This window comes from Zootoca vivipara, chromosome 12 (assembly GCF_963506605.1).
Source record: "Zootoca vivipara chromosome 12, rZooViv1.1, whole genome shotgun sequence".
Lineage (NCBI taxonomy): Eukaryota > Metazoa > Chordata > Lepidosauria > Squamata > Lacertidae > Zootoca > Zootoca vivipara.
This window is the reverse complement of record NC_083287.1, coordinates 50883639-50909220: the sequence shown is the minus strand read 5'-3', so window position 1 is coordinate 50909220 and position 25582 is coordinate 50883639. Positions and strand designations below refer to the sequence as shown.

At 45.0% G+C, this 25582-nt stretch overlaps 1 protein-coding gene across 1 annotated transcript in view; it reads left to right on the top strand.

Annotated features, from left to right (window-relative positions):
• Positions 1 to 25442, top strand: part of LOC118092092 (uncharacterized) — a 37698-nt gene extending 12256 nt beyond the window's left edge. The window contains 12 exon segments of the mRNA XM_060281067.1: positions 43 to 252; positions 1226 to 1245; positions 5981 to 6384; positions 8610 to 8713; positions 9409 to 9563; positions 11142 to 11310; positions 14180 to 14300; positions 15380 to 15474; positions 18687 to 18901; positions 19578 to 19686; positions 21328 to 21537; positions 22503 to 25442. Coding sequence (XP_060137050.1) covers positions 43 to 252; positions 1226 to 1245; positions 5981 to 6384; positions 8610 to 8713; positions 9409 to 9563; positions 11142 to 11310; positions 14180 to 14300; positions 15380 to 15474; positions 18687 to 18901; positions 19578 to 19686; positions 21328 to 21537; positions 22503 to 22596 — 1906 coding nt within the window. The 3' untranslated portion in view covers positions 22597 to 25442.
• The last annotated feature ends 140 nt before the right edge of the window (positions 25443 to 25582 follow it).

Here is a 25582-nt window from a genome sequence, read left to right as displayed (position 1 = left end):
TTGTGGGAAATGCCTGCCAAACATGTCTTCCTTCCTTCTCAGGCAGACTGGAGTGGGGTTGTGCCAGACGACAGCCAGATTGGCAGGCATCATCTCGCCTTTGATTGGTCTCTTGGACAAGTACCACCCCTCTATCCCTGTGGTGATATTTGGCAGTGCAGCCATGGCTGGTGGACTCCTTGCTTGCTTGCTTCCGGAGACGTGCGGCAAGGAACTGCCGGACCGCATGGATGACGTTGCACACTATCAGAGGCAAGTCTCGGGGTGGTTCCGAAGACTTGTGCATTTATTTATTCCCTTGCCTTTTTTTGCATCCATGAGTTGTTGACCTGGCTGTGTGGAGTCCGCGAGGCAGCTAACCTCTTCCATTAAAACAATGCAGTGCTAAAGCAACAGTGTTGGGTGATTTAAAAACATTGTTTGAGCCTGCCAGGAGCTAAGCAATTATTTACAGTCATTTGTAGATATAGTTAATTGAACTGGTTATCAGAAGAGAAGGTTGACTATTGAGGTTTTTACTCTCACTTGGGAATCTCAGGGCTATGGATCACTTGACTGCTCTGCCTCTAGGGCTGCTTCATATATGCATTGCTGTTGCTCGAGGTCCACAATTTTGAGGGTTTGCTTGCATGTGCAGATGAGCTGTCACAGACCTAATGCCACAAACAGATCTCCTGTCTCAGCCGGTCATGGACACACCTTTCCAGGGCAGACAGCTCACTTGTTTGCCTTCTATTAACTTACATCAGGCATCCCCAAACTGCGGCCCTCCAGATGTTTTGGCCTACAACTCCCATGATCCCTAGCTAACAGGACCAGTGGTTGGGGAAGATGGGAATTGTAGTCCAAAACATCTGGAGGGCCAAAGTTTGGGGATGCCTGACTTACATGAATGTGGGAACTGTGTCTTGATGAGTGGTATGTGATCTGCAATAACTGGTTGAATCACACATGTTGGGCATCATCTGACATTGCAACCATCAGTGCTAATGTGGTGTCACCCGAATGGGCTGGGAAAGGCTGTGTCTGAAACCCTGGAACACTGCTGCAAGTCAGAACAGACAATATTAACCTACATGGACCCAAAACCATGACTCTGTGTGAGGCAGCTTCTGTGAACCAATTCCTAGGTTTGCTTGATGCACCTGCCATTCAAAATCATTTGGAGCAGAAAACCTATGCATGAATTTAATAATCTCCTTTTAACCTTCTTTCCTCTCCATAGGCCCAGCAAAAGAATTAACGGTAGTTTGGGAAATGCGTGTTTAAAGCCGAATGAAGACATTATTGAACAGACAACAATAACTCACCTTTAACCCACAGTATGGATTGCTCCAAGGTGCCAAGAAGAATATGTGAATTTCCTCCCCTCCCACTCTGAACCCAGCAGATAAAAATATTTGGTTTAAAGAAAATTGAAATAAAAAATCAATTCTATTAAGTGCCCCTTAGAATAACTTGGTTTGAACGATCTGAATGTAATATGAGCAGATTAAAGAATGCACTCACGTTTAAAAGAACATCAATATCTTAGGGTAGATCTGGTCGTGCTTCTTACAGAATAGTGCAAATAAACTTGGGAGCATTCAGGGTGCAGCTCTATGCTCACACATATATGGGAGTAAATCCCTTTGGACTCACTGTAGGACTTCTAGAAAACATCAGAATCAGCATTGTATCAAGCCAGACCTGGAGATGCTGGGGATTGAACCTGGCACCTTCTGTATACACAGAATCATAGAGTGGGAAGGGACCCACGGGTCATCTAGTCCAACCCCCTGCGATGCAGCAACCTCAGCTGCAGCATTCATGACAGAGGGCAATCTAACCTCTCCTTAAAAACCATTGCACTCTTTCTTTTCCTTTTTTTTTTTTACAGCTGGTGGATTATTAGCTTTAAATTGTTTTATTGTTTCAAAATGCTGTAGTGTCAGGTGTTCTCTTTGTGAGTCCAACATGAGAATTTGCTGGGATGGAATGTATTAAGGTTGTAAATACTCTTGTGAAATGAATAAGTGAAATAGTTGAGCGTTCCTCTTATCAGGAGACCTCTGTAGCTTTGCATGTCTGTGGGAAGTGATCTGCTGGTCTCAGCTTTATCCCTGTACAGTACTTGAAAGTTCCAGTGCACCTGAGGAAAACAGAGGTTTGCACATATGCGTTTGTTTGTACAGTTTCCATAGCTAAATGTCTGAAAAAGCATTACCTATAATGGGGGAAGACAGGCGACTTTTTGAAACCTAAGAAACACAGGCCATAACTTTTAACTGTTATACAGGTGAAATTCGGAAAATTAGAATATCGTCAAAAAGTGCATTTATTTCAGTAATGCAACTCAAAAGGTGAAACCAATATATGAGATAGATGCATGACGTGCAAATAATTGTAATTATTTGTTGTTAGGCGGGTCAATTATAAATGGAATGTAATTAATGAAATGTAATAGCGATGTTTCCATTTGTATTATTGTAACTATTTGTCTTATTACTGTGGAATTTCCAAAAGAAAGCAGTTGTGAAAATTAAAAGGAAATTAAAAAATAATAAGTTGCATTATTGAAATAAATGCACTTTTCGATGATATTCTAATTTCCCCGAGTTTCACCTGTATATTCAAGACACACCAATATAACATGTCTGTCCTGAGCTATATTCAGGTACGCACCAAGCAAAAAACATTCCTCTATAACCAAACTTTTGGCTGATTAAACCATCGATGGCCTTCTAATGGTGTTTGTAGAAGGAGGGGGGGGTATTTGTTTGTTGCTGTTGTTATGTTATGTATTTTGTGTTTCTATTTTGTATTTTTATGCTATAAACCAGCCTATGATGTTTGTATGAAAGGCAGTATCTGAATGAATCAAATAATTAAATGGATAATAGTTTGAGCCATTGGAATTGTGAATACATACTGGTGGAATACAGGGTTTTAAAAAAGCAGACACCCCTTTAAAACCCCAAATGAACACAAAGCATGCTTTGCCCCTTCTTACATACTACCTGTTTCCCCTTTTTTAATACGTAGTCGTAAAGTAAGCCATGGCAGAGTTTTTAAGCATTTGAGAAGTATAAGACATACCCCGAAAATAAGGCATACTTACGCGCTGCGGAAACCAACCCCCACAGGCACCTCCACTCACAGAGTCACTCCATGCGGCCGGCACTGCAGGAGTGCGATCAGCTGTGAAGTGGCGCTCCAAGAGCTCCGCTTAACAGCTGATCGCGCTCTCGCCTTGCTGGCTGCATTCCCGCGCTCCACCTTCTCGTCCACAGTCATCCCTGCCGCTTCCATGCTTGCCGCCACCACTGGGCTCACTGCTTCTTCCTTGCCTGGCCCGGCCAAGGAGCTTGGAGCGCCCTGCAGTGGCAGGCGGAGCGCCTGAGCCAGCGGCCTCCACCTGGCCCGGCCAAGGACTCCTGCAGCCATAGCTGCCAAGTTTTCCCTTTTCACGCGAGGAAGCCTATTTAGCATAAGGGAAAATCCCTTTAAAAAAGGGATAACTTGGCAGCTATGCCTGCAGCCCCGCCACTCAGAACCGGTGGCTGCTGCAGCGCCGAGCACTCAAGAGAGCCCAGCAGCGCCCTGAGCCAGTGCCCTGAGCCGTAAAAACCGTACCAGTAATAAAAAAATAAGACATCCCACCGAAAGTAAGCCACCCTGTGTTTTTTTGAGGAAAAAAAGTTATAAGACGGTGTCTTAAAAAGGGGGGAACACGGTATATATGAGTGGTGGTTTCTCCATGGGAGCCAGCCATTCATTCCGTAACTAACAGGACAATCCAATGTAAATTTCCAACTAAGTGACACTTCTGCAATGGCCATTGGAAGTCCCTGAAAGGTACCTAAGTGTAAATATTTTTATTGAAGGGTTTTTCTGAACATACAAATATCAACGTAAGACAGAACCATAGTAGGCTGTGCACTGTGAAATCCAGATAAATTAAGCCATACGTCTTCATGGGTTGATGGGGGTAATTATGCTATGACTACACCTGTTAACATACGAAATAACTAAAAACAAAAAGGTGTCAGAGCCATCTGTTTTTACATTCCTGTTAATTTTTTTCAACTAAAGCAATTTGTCAAATGTTTGTGTGCCACCTGGATAATAATAATAATAATAATAATAATAATAATAATAATAATAATAATAATAATAATTTTTTATTTATACCCCATCCATCTGGCTGGGTTTCCTTAGCCACTCTGGGCGGCTAGGGAATGTTAACTTGAGACCAGTTTTCAAGTGCTCGCTTATCAGCTAATGAGTCAAAAATCTACTTAAGTCCTTGTAAGGAACACCAGCATTTTTGATTATAAAATAGGGGCAACGATGCTGGTTGAGGCGTACTCTGAAGCTTGCAACGTACTATGTTACTAGTCTCTTTAAATGGTGTTTGCCGGAACTGATATATTATGGTGCGGTTCCACCACGTATGATCCTTAAAATAATCTATTTATTTCAGCTGCCTTGTCAAACTTGTGCTGCCAAAACCGGCACCTCTTTAACACTGGTCTTCTCCAGTTTTCAGCAAGGCTGCCTGGTAAGCACAACTTTGCTGGTCCGTTTTAACTGGTCCACTTCAGGCAAAACAGGGCCTGCAGTGCAGACATTCAGTACGGACTGCTGTTAGCTCGCAGGGGAAACGGGACAACTCCTGACCGCATGGCATTCTTTTGGGGGTGTTTATGGACTGACTCATAGGGATGCAGGTGGCGCTGTGGCTTAAACCACAGAGCCTAGGGCTTGCTGATCAGAAGGTCGGCAGTTCGAATCCCCGCGACAGGGTGAGCTCCCGTTGCTCTGTCCCAGCTCCTGCCAACCTAGCAGTTCGATAGCACATCAAAGTGCAAGTAGATAAATAGGTACCGCTTCAAACGGGAAGGTAAACGGCGTTTCCGTGTGCTGCTCTGGTTCGCCAGAAGCGGCTTTCTGATGCTGGCCACATGACCCAGAAGCTGTATGCCGGCTCCCTCGGCCAATAACGTGAGACGAGCGCCGCAACCCCAGAGTCGGTCACAACTGGACCTAATGGTCAGGGGTCCCTTTACCTTTACCTATGGACTCAGGAGAATACATATGGAATTTATTTAAAAGGGGGGAAAGTCTAACAACTCCCCCACTGCAGACTAAAAGCCTTCGTGTTCAGTGTCGGATGCAGACCTTGGTCTGTGTTTGTCCCTGCCAGCAATGAACTCTCAAACAGCAGCAGTTCCCAGCCTTTGAGTGTTTATTCTTCTTGCTCAGCCCTGGTTCTGCTACGTTCTTACACTGATGATTCCCAGCTAGTTCTATGTCAGTTTAGAAAAATATAAAGGAACAGGCCCCGACTCTTTCCTCAGGGCCTTTAGGTTTCTTGTCCTTCCTTCTCCAAACCTTCCTCTCTCCTTTTATAGCAAGCTCAGAGAGACTCCAGGCTGTCAGCTACTAGGCCAGTGGTTGGCCACTGTGAGAACAGGACGCTGGACCAAATGCAAGACAGCAAGAAAGACTTGAGGCTCATTTTTGTCCTGCAGCAAACAATATTTAAATGGCCCCGTCTTGTTGCTATAACATAACTCATCTAAGGTTGCATACCTGCACACCATACGTTTAAAGCACAGTCTCTCCCATCACCCCAAGAACCCTGGGCAATGTTATTTGTTAAATGTGCTGGGGATTTTAGCATTATTAGGCGTAAACTACAGTTCCCACGATGCTTTGCAGTGTTCTAAATGTTTGCTGTAGACGCAGCCATACATGTTATTTATAGCCTTGAGGCTCACTTTCTTTTTAATTGGAGGAAATACATACTAAAGTCAAAACAGCACCCGGACTGAATAAGAAGAGAACAAAAAGAAAGAAAGAAAGTTTATAGCCTTTGCAGTAGCTGTGATAGGATATATTTCTTAAGTTTATCCGATGCCAAAGCCTGATTAATTATTCACTTAATCCATAGCCATGATTGTGTTTAAACATTAATTTCAGTCCCAGGTGTGAGAACCATGCAGAGCGGCTGCCAAAGATCCCAGAATGATCAGATTTGGAGACATCTTGAAGGTGATCGGAGAATTCGGGAGGTTTCAGAAATGGCTGGTGCTGCTGATCTGCATCCCCAATTTCCTAATTCCCTTTCACGTGTTCGGACAAGTGTTCATTGTCATGGACGTGCCTCACTACTGCAACACGAACTGGATCCTTAATATTACCCAAAACCTGACCCAAGAGCAGCAGCTGAATTTGACCATTCCCAGGAAACTAGATGGCTCTTTTGAGGAATGTTCCATGTTTAGTCCTGTGGAAGGGGATATCGATTCAATCATAAAATATGGACTAAATTCCACAGAAGGCTGCCGAGATGGTTGGGTGTACCCCACAGATCCAACGCCGTCGTTGCTGACAGAGGTATTTTGCAGCCCTTGTTACATAATTCGGTTCTGTCTCTCCTGAAGTGTGTGCGCATGCACGCACATCAATTGATAACCACACTAGACAACTGTAAAGTGATTTCATTGGTGCTGCCCTTACAACTAAAACACTGGATAGGGGAACAGACAGGACAGGGAATGCTTTTGGGGGGGAAAGCCAGTGATCCTATGATAGTGTGGAGCTCGGATAGATTAGTGGCATTCCTCTTCTTTTAATCCAGATGTTGCATATCATGGGATAGTTATCTTGAAGCACTTTGATGTTGAAACCTGGTTGGATGATGTGCTTATTTAATGTCCATTCTTACTTTCCGAATCTGATTTCTGCCAGTATGAAACTACACTGTTTCAGAGATAATAAATTATTATTATTATTATTAGACAATTCAAGCAGGAGAGAGAGAGAGAGAGAGAGGGAGGAAAAGACGTCATATAGTCATTCCAGAACTTTACAGCAATGGATGTCAATAGCTACCAGACTTTTAGAGGACATCTGAAGGCAGCCCTGTTTAGGGAAGCTTTTAATCTTTAAGAAATTAGTGTATTTTAATATTTCTGTTGGAAGCCGCCCAGTGGCTGGGGAAACCCAGATGGGCGGGGTATAAATAATTAATAATAATATAATAATAATAATTAGTCCATGTTTCTTAAAGACAATTGCTTGTTAATTGTCTAGGTCTCAGTTGATTACTTTTAAAGAAATTAATGGCTTTCAGCCTGCATTCCCCAAGTATACTTTGTAGTTGTGGGAATTCTCCCTGCTTCCGGTTTCCCTGGTTTCCATTTTGTGAGGGAAACTCAGTATTAATGAGGTAAAAAAATAACAAGGCGTGAACGTTTAAACCGCTGTGTGATATTTTTTTTGGCTGGGATACAGTTTTTATACTGTGGTAATAAGGATTACCTTTAATAAGGAGATTATGCCAGATCGCACGTTTACCCAATTTTAGGCCTTGTAGGTCATGAGGGAGAGTCCTCTAACCATTTTGACACCTCTGTGAGGTAACGAGAAAGTTTTATTAATTTTTCTCTTAATTCCCACGTGAGATAAATTTGGAATATTAGAAGCAGAAATGTCCTGTTTTCAGAGGCTCTCCCAAAGCTACTAGCAAATGTTCATCTGTTCGTTTATGAGGATATTTCCATGTCACTTTTCAAGTGAGCCTCGCAAGGCAGCTTACATAGGAATAACTAACTGAATGATAATTTAGGGTACTAAATTGTGCCTTTTGCTCAATGTTTTTATTTGTATATTTTATTTGTAAATGTTTCTATATGTAAATTGTGCCTTTTACTCAATGTTTTTATTTGTATATTTTGTTTTGTTCTATTGTTGCTATGGCCATTGGCTAACTGCGAAATAAAGTTTATTTCATTCATTCATCTGTTTGTTTATGAAGACATTTCCACGTCACTTTTCAAGTGAGCCTCGCAAGGCAGCTTACATAGGAATATGCATACATTAGCACTCTGTTTGAAAAAAGAGCGAAAAAATTGGGAGACTTTTAAAAAACTAGAAATCGCCTTCCCTCAGGGAGGATGATGTTTCAGTAGTCAGGTTTGGTGGCAGTTAGGGGACGGAGAGATCACCTGAGGTGGAACAAGATGGTGGCTCTTTTCTCTCTCCTCTCCACAGGGGACAATTCTTTTTGAGCATTCTGGAATTTTCCCCAAAGAGGGGATTATTATTATTATTATTATTATTATTATTATTATTATTATTATCATCATCATCTTGCCCTACTTCCCAAAGGAGCCCAGGATGAGCCCAGGATGGCAAATAACAACTCATTTTTTTTTTAAAAAAGGGGGGGAGGGAACCCCACACACCCCTCTCAAAGTTGCGAAAAACCATGTCTTTCCACCACCAAATGCCTGGAGCTAACGGGAATGTTTTAAAATTCTGCCTCAGCGCTAATAATGAGGGTGAGGAGATTCACCTCACCAGGGAAGGTATTCTGTAAGTGAGGGGACTTGACCAAAGTGGAGCAAAAATGGAGGCCATCCTTCAGCATAAGGCCCAGGGCGGGTCACAACAATAAAATGGTATACATTATGAAAGCAAGTGAAACAGTTAAATTTTTAAAAAGAGCAGGCTAAAACTACCCAAACAAAACCAGAAACAGTGTGGATTTGTGATATACTGTACACAATGCAGTGTCAGGTGAGGGAAGTACAAGGATTTTTCTTCTTTTTCTTTAGTTTGACTTGGTTTGTGACCGAAATAACTTAAAAGACGTCTCTCAATCTATTTACATGGCGGGTGGTCTTGTGGGAGCCCTGATCCTTGGCCCGCTGAGCGACTTGTAAGTATAACTTTGAGATGTCGTGGAGAAGCCGAGAGAAAATGGCCACTCCCATTTTCAGGAGGTGAAGGGGAGAGGCGTTTCTGCAATCCTCATTGGAGGCCCTTCTTTGTGTGCCTCCTCATTGAGAAGCCCGGAGGGTGGCAACACGAGAACGGGGCCTTTTCTGCAGTGGCTCCCTATTTGTGGAATGCTCTCCCCAGGGAGGTTCACCTAGTGCCTTCATTATATATTTTTAGGTTTAAGGAGAAAATATTCCTCTTCAACGAGGCCTTTGGGAAGGGGGGAGCGGGTCATGGTTTTGATGTTTTGTTTTTAATCATTTACTTGTTTTTTATCCTGTATTTTATGCTGTGAACCGCCCTGAGATCTTACAATATAAACCATCATCATCCCCACAATAACTCTGGGCTTATCCTCACTTCCTCTTGTCCCCCTGCTTTCCTCTCGAGGAAAGCTGCTCTTTGTAGCACTCAGTCGGAACAAATGGCAATTTGAGTTTCCCCGAAGCACCATTTGTTCCAATCTATCGCTAAAGAGCGGGTTTTCCCTTGGAAAGGAGCAGGACAAGGGGGAAACCACTCAGACCTGTGGTTTCTGGGCACAGTAGAAGCGGAAGTTAAGGATAAAGCCCTCTGTGAGGTAGGCTCCCTTTTGCAGATTGAGCCATCTTGTATTGCATTTCCCTCCTCCAGGATTGGAAGTCACAAGATGATCCTGCTCAGCCTCCTCCTCATGGGCTCCTTTGGTGTTGGGGCAGGATTTTCTCCACATTTCTACGTCTACACCACCCTGAGATTCATCGTGGGCGCTGGTTTTGCTGGGATCAGCATCAGCATGTCAGCTTTAAGTGAGATACTTCCGCTTCTCTGGAGAGATTTAGGCCTTGCTGTCAAAAGAGTCACACTCTTTCCACAACTGCTATCCTCCAGATGTTTTGCACCACAACAGTTTTGCTGGCTGGGGGCAGTGCAAGTTATAGCCCAACACATCTGTGGGGCATCTGGTTGGGGGCACTGCCTTACTCTATCCAACCTGCACAACTTGCTTTTTACAAATATATTGCCCTCCCCAAATACAGTGGTACCTCGGTTTGCGACTGCAATGCGTTCCGCGGAAGCAGTCGCTCACCGAAGTGGTCGCTTGCCGAAGGCACGCTTCTCTGCGTGCGCAAATCGCCGATAGAGCGCTTCTGCGCACGCACGCGCTACGCAGATCGTGGCTGTGCATCCGACGCCATGGGACCCGGATGTAAACACTTCCGGGTCCACGGCGGTCACTCGCCGAGGTAGGCGTAAACCGAGGTTTGACTGTAGATATATTTTCTCTCAAGGTAACACTGTTTAAAGGTGAATGTTGAGGTGCAGTGCCGGATTTACGTATAAGCTAAACAAGCTATAGCTTAGGGCCCCACTCTCTTGGGGCCCCCCAAAAAATGTAAAGGAAAAAAACTGAATGTACATTTCCAAAATATAAGATAAAAAAAAACAAATAAAATAAAACCTACGTACAGCAACAGTGTTTTGTGTTGTGTAGGCTCCTATGATGTAAGTCATGGGCCCTGCCTGCTAGCCTGCTCCCTAAAATATCACTGGTTTGCTCATTTCTATATATAGGGCGCCTACATTCTGCATGAACTGGTTGCCTGGCAACATGTGCAAATGGCTTTAGAGACCTATTAGGTCCATAAAAGACCATATGGCATATTTTCAACACAAAACAGCGACAATTTGTTGTTGACAAAGGATAGCTGGGCCTATAAAGGGCCTCAACACCTTCAGTATCTTAGGGCAGTGTTTCCCAACCTTGTGCCTCCAGATGTTTTCGGACTACAACTCCCATCATTCCTGACCACTGGTCTTGCTAGCTAGGGATGATGGGAGTTGTAGTCCAAAAACATCTGGAGGCACAAGGTTGGGAAACACTGGCTTAGGGCCTCATCAAACCTAAATCCGGCCCTGTTGAGGTACAGTGTCATCATTTCGTACAGAAGCATCCCAACCATGAAATGAGATGCCCACTTGTTTGAGACACTTTAGGTGCCAATTTGCAAGGGGACTGAGGTAGGGTAAAGACTGCTTGGGGGACAGATGGAGCCTAGTGTGCCTGGTGGGTGGAGAGCATGACACCTGCTTAGCTAAGGAAAGAGCCAGGCTGTGCCAGGTATTTCAGGTGAAGTCTGATGGACAAGATTTGTGTGTTTGTGTAAATGTGTCTCACAAACTGGGGACCCAATCCAAATAATCAGTAACTGCTGCAAGCGTTCCAGCCTCCTCCTCCTCCTTGACACCATCACATTAATCCACTGTTATTTAAAAATAGCTTATAATAAAGCCGGGTGGTTAAATGATTTTATTTTTTTAAAATGTGAGTGACTGACAATGGTAGGGTCTTTTTCAGATACTGATTGTAACTTGAACCCTTTTAGCTTCGGAGTGGGTTGGGCCTTCCTATCGCCCGCTTGCGATGATCATCAGCTACTGCTTCCAAGGCATTGGGCAGATGGCCTTGGCTGGTTTGGCATACTCGATCCGTGACTGGAGGAACTACCAGTTTGCTGGCTCTGCTCCAGCATTTGCCCTCTTTTTTTATATATGGTGAGTGTGCACAAGAACCAGAAATGAGCATAATGGGGCTGTGTGTAAAATAATACAGCATACTATATCATTAAGAGTAACAGTAACATAGGCTCATAACCACCCTGTGTTTTAAGATCTGTCATATTTTATGATCTGCCAGGGACCAAGATAAAGCTCTATTTAGCTGGGGATCAAAATACCTGAAGGAGTACCTCTCACCCAAGCTGCCCCTGAGTTAAGATCTGAGAGAAAAGATATGAATCCCTGTGGACCCACTAGTGTGGGTGATCAACAAAACAATTGGCTGGATGCTTGGATTCGAAACATAGGGCTTTGTACACTCTTCTGCAGGGAGAGAGCCCCAGTAGCAGAGACTGAACTCACAAACATCAAGCATCAGTATAGCATTAGGAATATAGGGTGTTATACCTTTTTATGCCAAACACAGCAGTTGACCTCTTCCTACCCCTCTTGCAATGAGCAGATCACACACACTGGCAAGTAAGTTTTAAAATATTTACTTACAGATTCAAGGTCTCAGTCCATGCGTTGTTCCATACAGCAGCAAGGAAAATACAGGCAAAGTGCTCTTAGGCAGAAAATACAGAATATAGTTCCAAACACATGCTGTAAGATTGGGAGCAAGCTTCCACACATATCCTCCTTCATTGGTTATATGATGCAGAGGCTTCACTTCTCTTTGGACTGATGAGTCTATCTAGGAATACAACTCTATGGTCCTTAACCCCTTCATGCACGAACTAGCAGTCATGCATACTTAGAGTTGACTGCAATATCCCACACTATTGTTGGAACCTCTTTTGTTTGTACTGCAACTGAAAGAGAACTGTTGTGCAACAACCCAGGAGACTGGTTCATTAGAGTGAATGGGGCACATCCCCAGCAATCTCAATCTGCCCTTAGATGGCTCCCACTTGCCTTCTTTCTTACAAAATGACACTGCCTGCCAGCTTCTTAGTCTCAGCATTATCCCTTGTATAACTCAGCAGGGAGGAGAATGAGGATACAGGGCTCACCCAGACTTGCCCTTGCCCTGCTGTTTCCCCCCGGGGAAACTTGATTTTTACCACTGAATTAAAGCAAAGTTTTCTCCTGATTGACATTTGCTCCAATTTATTCCCAAAGAGAGGATTTTCCCAGGGGAAATAGCGGGACAAGAGCAAAGCTGCCTAGAAAGCATGGGACCAGTGCCGGATTTACGTATAAGCTAAACAAGCTATAGCTTAGGGCCCCACTCTCTTGGGGGGTCCCAATTTTTTTTAAAAGAAAATAAACCACGATGTACATTTCCAAAATATAAGATAAAAAACAAATAAAATAAAGCCTACATACACCAACAGTTTTTTGTGTTGTGTAGGCTCCTATGATGTAAGTAATGGGCCCTGCCTGCTTGCCTGCTCCCTAAAAACAGCAGCAATTTGTTGTTGACAAAGGACAGCTGGACATATAAAGGGCCCCATTACCTTCAGTAGCTTAGGGCCTCGTCACACCTAAATTCAGCCCTGCATGGGACAAACAGGAAACTGCTTGGACCCGTGCGTGTGGACAAGCCCACAACTAGAATTAGTTGGCCCTGCCACTGGCTCTTTCTCCACCTACTGTTCACAAACTCTTGTCTTTTTCTTTTTCTTTTTAAAAATATATTTTATTAATTTTCCAATTAAAACCAATTATATCACATTCATTATTTCAAATTATACACATATATATATCAATCAAACCGAATGTTATGCCAAATCGTCTAAAGAATTTTTTATTTGGATTCCCATGCTTCAAGAAATTGGGGATTCCTCGCAACCGTCCACTGCCGTCTTTTTTCTAAAGTTCAAATCGTCCTCCAAGTTCATAATAATCCAGATCTTCCCCTTACAGTCACATAGATGTTTTCCACTTTCAACCGATTGTTTCCCAGCTGCTGAGATAAATATCAAACGAGGTTTCACAAATGTTCTTTCTCCTGTGTGGGTTAATCAGTCCAGCCTCCCCATAAATCTTCTTAGTCTGGAGCTCCCTGTTGCGTCGAAGCAGCGCCATCTTAAAAAGCTCAAATCACTTTCGTTTTCTCTCATAGCCATGAAGATTAACGATCTTTATAAAATTTACAGCTTTTCCAGGCAGAAGACCCAAACATCAAACCATAAACTCTTGGTAAATTAATGGATCTCCTTGCCCTATAGCTGAACTTAGCTTCAGGTCGCTGCTCCAATTCAAAGTGCGTCACAGCTCACAAATCCTCCGAACGCGTCCAGGACTCCTTCCGTCCGACTAGGGGGGGGGCTTTTCTCATCGGCAACTCCACATCTTTAAAAAATATGCTCAGTAACAACAGTTTATAAAGTTCAACTCACACAGTCTTTTGCTTCTCTTTCACTCCAAACAAGCCAGGACATCGCGTCTGGGAAGGTACGAAGTAACTCATATGAAGAAAAATAAAACTCCATTCCCTTATCGCTCCGTCCCCATCAATCCTTCTTCCAGATGATATACAGCCTTTAACTCCTCTCCCTCAGCAGCATAGATTTCTCAGCAGTAAACAGCGCTTCTTCCCCTCCTTCTGAAGTATGTCCATAGATTTAAGCCTAATTATCTTCTTTAACCATGGAAATCCCCGCCATGCAGATTAGCGTCCGGGAGTCCTGGCCCTCGTAAGTGCTTTTCAGCCCAAGCTCCCCCCACTCCATAAACAGTCGGAGTGGGTCTGGGGGCATCGCGGGCCAGCGGCCCCTCTCCGTAACCCCCGGAGAGGGTAGGGGGTTGCCATTTACTCCCCTAGCAACCGCCAAATTCCTTACGAAGGTCAGAGGGATGGAAAACAGGTCCGCCATTCCTGCCGGCGGAAACCGGAACCAACTCTTGTCTTTTTCAGGGTTCTTCCCAAGTCTGCGCGATGGCTTGTGACAAAAGGGAAGGTCGAGGAAGCCAAAAAGGTGCTTCGAAAGGCTGCTTCCATTAACAAACGAACCATCTCAGAGGAACTACTCAACCAGGTAGCAAAGCCTGGGGTGTCTATTGCTCCTTTTCCGAAAATGTCTGGGGAGGATATGGAGGGAAAGCGGCATAGAAACACAATAGATCAAATCAATCCAATACTCTAGTCTCTCATGCTGCATTAGAATTTTTTTTAAAAGAATCTGTTGCATATCCACCTCAAGCATCCCTTATTAAGCTGTTAACCTGTCCCTACAAATTCATTTTATTTTATTTACTACAAAATCATAGCTGTCAACCCTCCCGTTTTTCCCGGGAAACCCCCTTATTTAAATCCGTTTCCCGCTGTCATCCTGAATTGAAAAATATATCCAAATCCCCCGGATTTATAAGAAAGCAGCTCCTGCTGGCCAGGGAGGCTCCTCAGCTGTGTAAATGTCCCGGCTCCCGGCTGGCTGCTCGCTCACTTGGCTTGCCGAGTGCTGCCGGAAATCGCCTCTGTGCATGCGATTTCTGGTGCCCAGACATGCGAACACGGGCAGCCTGGCACCGGAAGTCACTTCTGTGCATGTCTGGACATGCGCAGAACGGATTTCCGGTGCCGTGCCGCTGCTGATCCCTTATTTTCCAATCCGGAAGTTGACAGCTATGCAAAATGTATATCCTACCCTTCCTCCAAGCTTACACCAGGTGGGAAACGTTCTCCAGATGTTGTGCAACTGCAGCTCCCATCACCCTCAGTGAGTATAACCAAGGCTGGGGAATCACATGAGTTACAGTTCAAAAACATATGGAAGACCACAGGTTACCCACATTTGGCTTACATGGTTCCCCATTCCCTGCTTTAGCCTCCTTACAGGCATGTGAGATTTGGGCAGGGGGAGAGATGATTCGAAGTACACCCAGTGAGTTTTGTGGCTGAGTAGAATCTCTCCAGTCTTAGTTCAACTTGCTAACCCACCTGGCACTCTGGTTGTTTTGGACTAAAACTCCCATCAGCCCAAGCCAGCACAGTTGCCCTGGCAGATGGGTCTGATGGGAGTTGTAGTTCAAAGCCACTGGAGGGCACCAGGTTGGGGAAAGCTGTCCTTGATTCTGGCTGATATTCTGTGTCTGTCTTATCTTGCACATTTTGAAGCTGGCTCCAGAAGAGAAGGTGAAATCCGGGAATATCCTGGATCTTTGCAAGAAGCCGCGTCTAAGGATTTTGACTTTAATCATGGCCATAGTCTGGTAAGAATTCTGAAGTACATTAATTCAGCAACCAATATACAGTGGTACCTCGGGTTACGAACGTGATCCGTTCCGGGTCGCAGTTCGTAACCCGAAAAGGGCCCGAACCGCCGTTTTGCGCATGCGCAAAGCGCTATTTTCGCTATTTTCGCGCTTTGCGCATGCGCAAAGGTGCGTGGTGATTCTGCGTGCGTGCGTGCGGCGAAAATACTTCCGGGTTTGCGAAGTTCGTAACCCTGGTTGTTCGTAACCTGAGGTGTTCGCAACCCGAGGTACGACTGTATAACATTTATGTGGCTTCAATTTTGTGTGTGGAAAGACATCAGTTGTTTAAACTTCCTTGTTATTGTTTCTTCATGTATAAAATGAGCACAACCAGCAACTTATAGCTAAACCTTTGACCTTTGTATGGTCTAAGGCAGGACTTTTCTCTTACCCTTGGTTGCTACACTTCCAGGGTGGCTGACAAATGAAAGCATAGCACACATGCTACAAATATCAAGAATTGCCAAATAAACAAAAGAGCGGTAAGCAGCAAGGAAAACACAAAAATCAGTGGAATGGGTGGAACGAAAACCATACCCCCACTTGTCAAACAAAGGTCTTTGCCAGGTGCCAAAATGACATCAGAGTTGCTGTCATGCAGGCCTGCTTCTGGAGCACATGTTCTGCAAATACGATGCCTCTGAGGTGATCCTTTTTCAAGTCACCATCTTTGGATGATGGTGGTCCAGGAAGAAGTGCCTTGGCAAATGACTGCAAGGTTCAGGCAGGGCTGTGTGACAGAATCCAGCCATTGAGATCTACATCTAGGTAGCTGCACACACAGCTCCCGGTCAAACAGAACATAGGAATGTTTTGGGCAATGGGCAAAATGCTTTTGCTGTATCCAGAGGAATAGTTTTTTGTTTTTTTTTAGAAGCAAAGCCTTTATTTTTGCTGTTGCAACAGGGTCCTTCCCCTCACACAAGAGATCAAGGAAGGAACCCAAAACAAAAGAGAACCTCCACTTTTATCAGTTTTCCCATCACCAAGAAATACCCCCAAAATACATCATTCCTACATCACAGCTACATAATCAATACCTCACAAAAAGGGAGGGTTCAAGGTAGAAATCTATTTTTTTAAAAAAAACTTTATTAAGGTTTAAGTTAAAATACAGTCCATACATACTCGAAAACCACAATCATACCAAACCATCACAAATTCATAAATCATATGTGAAATATATTCGGAGTCAAGTTCTCCCCGCAGCTTGCACAGTTCCCTCCTTCTCGTCGAGGCTGCTGTGGTGTGTGTGCTGCTTGAGTGCGCCGCTGTACTCGGTGTACTTCCTCCCTGTCAGATTCGGATTCGTCGGTGAGGTCTTCGTGGTAGACCCTCGGTTGGGATGGCGGGGCCGGTCGTGCCTCTTGCGTTGACCTCTCGGCGGCTTCGGTTGCCAGGGCTTCCTCCAGAGCAATCTGGAACGTGAGGTCTTTTTTGGCGTAGAGGCGTCGTTGCAACATCTCGTCCCTCAGGCCACCGACGAGGCGGTCACGAAGCATGTTCTCCAATTCTGAGAAGTTGCATAACCGGGCGGCTTGGCGGAGGGAGGTCACAAACCCAGTTATGGTTTCCCCCGGGGCTTGCCGTTTTGCGTAGAAGGCATTTCGGCAAGCTACCACCGAGGGCTGTGGTGAGAAGTGCTCCTTCAGCCGTTCCATTATTGTTTTGTAAGAGACGGTAGCGACATCTCTAGGTGCAAGGAGAGCCCGGGCGATTTCAAACGTCTCCTCTCCACAGACGCTGAAGAATGTCGCCCTCTTCATGGCATCGTTGGTGACTTCTTTCGCTTGCAGGAGGAAGTTGAAACGGGCGGCGTACCCTTCCCAGTCTCCTGATGCTGGTTTGAATGGCGAGAAGCTGCTGTCGGTTGCCATTCTGGGTTCCTTGGGTCCTGGAGCTGAAGCCTGGATGCACGGTGCGATGCAGCGGTGCAGCAGGTGGCGGTGCTGCGGTGCAGTGCGTGGTGGCGGTCAGCTCAGCAGGATCCCACCTTCGTCGCCAGTGAAATATGCTTGGAGTCAAGAGTGAATTTCATGCTCTTTATTCAGCTCATAGTCATCAAGGAGGAGAAGAGAAGACGAATGGCTCTTTTCCCAAAACCATCTGCTTATATACATTATTTACACAATGGGCCTTGCGTGATTGGCTACTTCAGGGCTACACCTGTGGGCCAATTATATTGTGGATTGACTTTTGCCTGCAGCCTGATTGGCTGCTCCTACAGGCCAATCAGGTAGCAGATTCACTTCTGCCAGCCGCCTGATTGGCTGCTCCAGCAGGCCAATCAGGTTGCGGATTCACTTCCACCTGGAGTTGGATTGGGTAGCTCCCGCTGATTCTGAATCCTATTGTTCTAGGATTCAGCTCAGTACATAACAATATGTAAATAATAATAATATACAAAAGTATACAAAAATCATATATAAATCATAATATACAAAAGTCATACATAAATCATAATATACAAAATCATATAAATCATATAATAATAAAGTGAGGGGAAAAAAGAGAAAAGAGAATACTGCTAATAGAAACTGAAGCTTTCATCACTAAATAATAATAATTAAGACAATCATGGTGCATTGAAAATAGTGATAAACATAATATTCCAGGACATAAAGAAAAAAGAAAAAGAAAGAAAAAAAGGAAAAAAGAAAGGGTGGAAAAAAAGAGAGAGAAAAACATACAATTGTCTCATCATTCACATCCGAAAACAACCAATAACAGTATCCTCTAAATTCCTCAAAGATCTCGATCTCGTACCTATGTTCCTCCCACTAAAGGAATAGTTTTTAGGCTGTTTTTTTATCAGTCTTCATGACACACATTGACACCACCTGTTTTGTTGTTGTTTCACTATAGTTTCCAAGAGGCAGCTGTGTTAGTCCGAGGCAGCAAAAAAGAGAAGAGTTGGCTTCTTCTGAGACTTCAAACACTGCCTATAAATTTTCACAGCCATGAGCACTAGGATTTAAAATGATAATTTAGACTCTGAGGAAGCTGAATTCTGCGTCCAGTTCTGGGACATTGCAGAACTGCATCACATGCAGCACCCTGGTTCTAACCAGCACTGAAGTTTAGTGGTGGGCTTGTGTGAGCCAGGAATTAAAATGAACAATAGTAATAAATGCAGAATGAATAGCAATTTCTTGCTTTGTTCTCAGGTTTGCAGACAGTCTTGTGTATTATGGAGTGAGCCACCAGGTTGGGGATTTTGGCTTGGACATCTACATGACCCAGCTTGTGTTTGGAGCTGTGGAAATACCGACTCGAGCCTCCTGTATCTTCCTCCTCCAGTGGATGGGGAGGAAGAAATGCCAGGCTGCTTGGCTTCTCCTGAGCGGAGTTGTGTGTTTGATCATCCCTGCTATTCCAACAGGTAAAAAAGCCACTTGAGAGAGAAAATCTGGAAGGCAAGCTGCAAGGCAGACAAGGGGAACCTGCAGCCCTCCAGATGTTGCTGGATTTCAACTCCCATCATCCCTGAGCATTGACCATCTTGGCTGGGGGATGATGGGAGTTGAAGTTCAACATCTGGCAGGCCACAGATCCCCCATCCCCAATGTAAGATGTGACCCAAAGGCCCCTGGCTATACAGAGCTACTTCAGAAGGATCACAGATGTATGCCTGTGTATTCTCAGAACTCGTCTCGTGTTTGTGCAGTGTGTTCCCCCTTTTATCTCTTTCTTCTTAGAGAGGACATAACAGGCAAGCACTGTTGAAGTTAATAGGAGCTATAAGGCCTGAGCCCTGGGTCTTTTGCACTGGGGACCCGATCTTCTGCCCCTTGCTTCTTTTTTGAGCCATGGAGAAATTGAAACTGAGAGCTTCTACAAGCAAAGCAAGTGCTCTAATACTGCCAGTCTTCTCCCCAAATGGGCCCCAGAAACCATTCTAGCTACCCATGGATTTGTGGTGACAATAGCTCCGGATTTCCGTAGGACCACAGATGACATTTCAGAACTGGATTAGACATTTTGCTAGGCCTGTGGTCTTTCAACAATGCCTTTTTTTGTGGTCTGATTTCTAACCTCACTTGCCTGTCTTTGCCCAGACTTCCCTGTGATCGTGACGGTGCTGGCTGTTATTGGCAAGTCTGCACTGGCTGCCTCCTTTTCAACCACATATGTGTTTTCTGCTGAAATCTTTCCCACAGTTATCAGGTGAGGATCTCTTGGGTTTACGGGCATGGAAAATGAATTTCCTCTTTCACCTTTACCTGGGCAGTTTTATCCACAGGCATAATGACAACAATCCCAATCTAAGTTGTGAGAGACATTGGGGGGGGGGCAGGGCAAGGATGGTAACACGGAGGTTATTTGCCAGTTGGATGTTGGAGATTTTCAGACATGTTTATTCGTCTGCAACCTGAAATATTGAATAGTTACAATCCATGCTAGAAAACCTAGGGAATTGCCATATACCAACAAGAGGCAATGTTGCATTGTGGTTAGTGTGTCGGATTAGGACCTGGGAGACCAGGGTTCAAATTCCCACTCAGCCATGAAGCTCAGTGGGTCCCCTTGTCTCTCTCAGCTTAACCTACCCCACAGGATTATTGTGAGGGCTAAATGAGGAGGGGGAGAACCATGTACACTTGAGCTCCTCGGAGAAAAACCATGGGGTATAAATATAACAAACAAATAAATAACCAAGCAAGAAAGTAGTGTCTCTCCAGGGTATGAGGAAGACATATAGGACTCTCCTTCCTTGGGGGTTTTTAAGCAGAGGTTGGATGGCCATCTGTCATGGATTATCTAGTTGAGATTCCTGCATTGCAGGGGGTTGGACTAGATGACCCTCGGGTGTCCCTTCCAACTCTTATGATTCCATAATTCTAAATTTCCCACCACCTGGTATATTACCTGGTTTCTTTAAAACTAGTGGTCAACTGAAAGGGGGGCTTTAATCTGTACATTTTGCATGAGAACTATATTTTATTCTATGTAACAAAGAAATATAGTAGATATGACTGTGGTTTTATTCTATATGTAGTGGCTTTTGGTGTTTTTGGATGATGCCCATGGCCTTTTGGCTTGTGCAACAAAAAGTTTATGATGAAAGTTTATGACGATGGTATCGTTTAACTGGAGGTATAAGCAAAAGATTCAAGTGCCTGAACTCTGCAGTCTTCAGTGTACAAAGCATCTTCTGAAAGTTCTGAGATATGAATCCTCCACATATTGTGCTCTAAATAAGTGCGGGACATTGACAGTATATCTTGTCAACTTTGTGTTGGACCTGACCCCAATGCTCTTCCGAAGCAAAATAAAGGGCAGCATTGTGTTGTGCCCCAAGGGATGCCATCCAGCTACCGGTAGGAGCCTCAGACCAAGGAACGTAAAGCCTTTTACCAAAATGCTTGCCCAAGAGAGCAGTTAGCAATGAAATGAATGAGCCCAACTTTAGGCATGTTCATTGATTTCAGTGAGTCTGTTCTGAGTAAAGCATAATTGAACACCATCCAATGTATACAGGTACATATTTTCATGAAAACAACATATTTTAAATGCATTGTGTTTGGCAAAATTGATTGCAAAGATGGGTGCAAAATTGCATACTTATAATGTGTATAATGTGCACTAAAATGATGAAATCACAAACTGCATTTAAGACTGAACCCCCCCCCCCCCCCCGAGAACATTAGAGATCCCAAAACCGAGATATTTGTCCTTTCCTTCCTGTTGTGTAATTGTTTACTGCATGGTGTGGGTGATTTGCTTCTGGAAACTTGCCCCTGGCAGAGCACATCTGTCTGCGCCTCCTTTCAGGCATCGCTCTCTGTGTTTTGCTACTTCCACCAGGCAAAGCAGTATAGGCTTGTGCTCCGTGGTTGGCAGAGTAGGCGGCATCCTTGCCCCGCTGGTTGTTCTCCTGGACAAATACCACCCTGCTATTCCCATGGTGATACTTGGAGGCACAGCACTGTTTGCGGGAATCCTCTGCTTTTTTCTTCCTGAGACGCAGAACCAAGATCTTCAGGACGACATAGGAGAATCCCCAGCAAGCCAGATGTGAGTTGCATGGGATTCTAGAAATATAATATGTATATAAGGTCACATTTTGTACATTGCATGCCCTCAGGTTGTTCCATTCTGCCCCCATCCCACTGTAAGTCCTGGTAAAACACTGCCCCTCTTTTGGGGAGAAGTAAGTCCACCGAGGACTTTTCTCCAGAATATAAAGGCCTAACTACATATGACAACATTCATGATGAATGCCTTTCGTGTTTTGGAAAATTTAGCACCAGGTTCCTGCCATGGTTGTTCCTGGGATTGTTCCTGGGATTGCAGTTTAAGCTTCTCTTCCCAATCTGTAATCTTTGTGAAATCTGCCCCCCACTGAAAGCAAATTAGCTGTCAGAAAATGCTAGGGTGGCTTAAGTTAGCAATAGTGTTCAGGGGTCTGGGGTAGGGAGGATTTGGTTGCCATAGAGGGGGAAATTTCATGGAGGCAGAGGAGAAAATGCATTCCTCACTCCATGCACTCTTATCTTGATAACAATCTGCTTCTGTGTCTCATACTTAGTTTAAACAAACACACAAATGTGATTGCTAATCGTGGGGTGACCAGTTTCATATAACCAACATGCTTAAGTCTAATTAATGTGTGAAGGGGTTAACACCATAGAGTAAGCTGTCCTGCCAGGCTTAGATATGCCATCCCCTCCGACATCCTGCTGATCAAAATTGGAATGCTTATCTTTTTGGTCTTCCGCCAGAGTGCTGTAGCAAAAAATGAGCGCCTTTTTGTCCAGTGCTCTGGCATGAGACTGCTGATTTGCGCAAGAGTACGGGACCAAAAAACAGGACATTTTGGGATCGAGTCAGAAGCCAGGATGGTTTCTGCTTACCCCAGGTAACCACAGATGGATGACAGCTTGGAAGTCTCCAAGGAAGAGATGACAGTGGTGGAGATGAGGCTAGTGGGCGATAGGAGGCTACTTTATTTCATGTTTATTTATATTCCCTTTCATTAGGTCCAACACGGCTGTCAACAGTAGCTTTGAAAATGGACTTGTGCAGAAAGAAGATCGCCAAACGAAAGAAGCCACCATCACTACACGCTTCTAGTAGAAATAACAAATCCACTTGGATCCAAAGGACGTTTAGTGAAGATGTCAGGGATGAGTGAATTGGTCGTTTTGATTTCTCCCAGTTTCTCATCTCTCGAAACTTAACTCTAGTTCTTCACATTCCCACACCAGTTTCTTCAGTCCTCATGAAGATTTACCAGCACTTTAATGTGAATTTCTCCCAATACGCACATTTTTGTACACATCTTTCTCTGATACAATGCATTTTGGTATGTTGTTTTCACTAATATATGCATTTCTATGCACACTTCAATATATGCATGTTCAATCACTTTGCTTGGCTGGAGAACAGCATTTCAATATTTGGGGAAGTGCCAGTCCCAAAGGACGACATATTGTTTCAAAAAGAGCAAACTCTGCTGGTTTGCCTTTCAGTGCAAACTGAATTGCATTCCTCTGCTCACATTAGAGCACTCAGTTCAACTCCCTAAATAACCTCAGTGGTGGAGGAACACACACTTTTTTTTTCATGCTCAAGGTCCCAGGTCCAATCACCAGGTTCTCCAATTAGGAAGCTCTCTGGATGAGGCATGTTTTGTGCATGCACCAAGTCACCAGTTCGAAATTCTGGAGAGATGTGATTAGACATCTCTAAGCAGCAACAAGGCAGCTTTGTGTGCTCATAAGACAGAAACGTGGCACAAGCAATATGGATTTGCTGACCCAGGTGCAGTGAAGCCGTGGGAAGTTGGGGCTAAGGCACGGTGAAGCTGCAAGCATTTGGGGACAAAAAGGGCTGCAACTTCATTTATTACAGGTGTCAGCAGGTTTTGGCGCAGGCGTTGGCAGGGTTAACCAAGATGAAGAATCGCCCCATGGCATACATCAAATTGGGGTGACTCGCTGTGAGCACCATCTTGGCCCACCAGTCCCCATCGGGGCGTTCAGACAGAAGCATCTCCCCTGGATCTCCTTAACAGCATAGCATAATTTTCAACCTTTTTGAATCCATAGCTCCCTTGACCAGCTGCATTCTTTCTGCAGCAGCCCTGTGGGGCTCCGGTGCCCAGTTACGTCACCCCTTGCCTGCAGAGCTAGCAGCCTCACCCTTTTTTGAACACCCTTCCTTGTGGAGTCTTCCCTCAGCCTCCTCTCTTCTCCCCTCCCCTTGGGAGTCCTCTGGGCAGCTGCTGCTGCCCCCCCCCGGTCTTTGAACTGCCCCCTGCCTCAAAAAGAGGTGCCGCCTCACACTTCCCCACAGGGGCCTGGAAAGAGGATGCCCCCAGCAGTAGTGGCCCAACAGAGACTGGTCAAAGGTGAACATGAGGTCAGCACTTTACCATGGGAGGCAGCAGTGGGTGCAGCTGGGTCTGCTTAGCAGAAAGGTTCCCCTTCAGCCCTGGGCACTCAGCTCCCAGGCAGGAATTGCACACAGCAAGCACAAGAAAGGCCAGTGCACACACACACACCGTCCTGCGCAGCCTCCCATTTGTCTGTCCATTCCCAACAGCAAGGGCTGGTGGACTGGCTGTCTGGGCTCCCTCACCGAGTTGCTTGCTTACTCCAGGTCCGCCTCAGCACCATTCACCTTGGGAGCTTGTAGCCAGGGCTGCAACAAACAGCTGTGCAAGCCTTTGGAAGGCAGAGATGCAGGAGGACATCAGAGGAGAGAGGGAAAAGCAGGACTGAGGTCAGTGTTGCTCGTGGCACCCCTGACCATCATTCAAGGCACCCCAGGTTGCCACGGCACACGGGTTGAAAACCACTGGCAAAGCCGATTCCTTGGACCTGCGTGGGGCTCCCAACACCCTCTTTGACCAAGGATCCAACCCAATGCCTTGTTGTTGTTTAGTCGTTTAGTCGTGTCCGACTCTTCGTGACCCCATGGACCAGAGCATGCCAGGCACTCCTGTCTTCCACTGCCTCCCGCAGTTTGGTCAAACTCATGTTCGTAGCTTCGAGAACACTGTCCAACCATCTCGTCCTCTGTCATCCCCTTCTCCTAGTGCCCTCCATCTTTCCCAGCATCAGGGTCTTTTCCAGGGAGTCTTCTCTTCTCATGAGGTGGCCAAAGTATTGGAGCCTCAGCTTCACGATCTGTCCTTCCAGTGAGCACTCAGGGCCGATTTCCTTCAGAATGGATAGGTTTGATCTTCTTGCAGTCCATGGGACTCTCAAGAGTCTCCTCCAGCACCATAATTCAAAAGCACCAGTTCTTCGGCGATCAACCTTCTTTATGGTCCAGCTCTCACTTCCATACATCACTACTGGGAAAACCATAGCTTTAACTATACGGACCTTTGTTGGCAAGGTGATGTCTCTGCTTTTTAAGATGCTGTCTAGGTTTGTCATTGCTTTTCTCCCAAGAAGCAGGCGTCTTTTAATTTTGTGACTGCTGTCACCATCTGCAGTGATCAAGGAGCCCAAGAAAGTAAAATCTCTCACTGCCTCCATTTCTTCCCCTTCTATTTGCCAGGAGGTGATGGGACCATGATCTTGGTTTTTTTGATGTTGAGCTTCAGACCATATTTTGCGCTCTCCTCCTTCACCCTCATTAAAAGGTTCTTTAATTCCTCCTCACTTTCTGCCATCAAGGTTGTGTCATCTGCATATCTGAGGTTGTTGATATTTCTTCTGGCAATCTTAATTCCGGCTTGGGATTCATCTAGTCCAGCCTTTCACATGATGAATTCTGCATATAAGTTAAATAACCCAATGCCTTATCTGCCACCAAGTTGTGACAATTGCTATGAGGTGGGCAAAACCCCCAGACAGGCCCAATATCATGTGAAGGCAAATTCCTCCCTGGCCCTGAATATGGCGACCAAAAGTTTCCACAGCAAGCTCTCACACAGGGCCTGCCCGGCTGTCTGCCAGCCGACCTGCAGCATAACACTTAGGGTGGGAGGGCTGGGACTAGCTAATCCAGAGAGCAAGGTGCAGCTGGCTTATATTAAAGGCAGATTTAGGGCAGTGCGACCGAGCACTGAGCCAAGAGGGCACCACAACAATGACTTAGAACA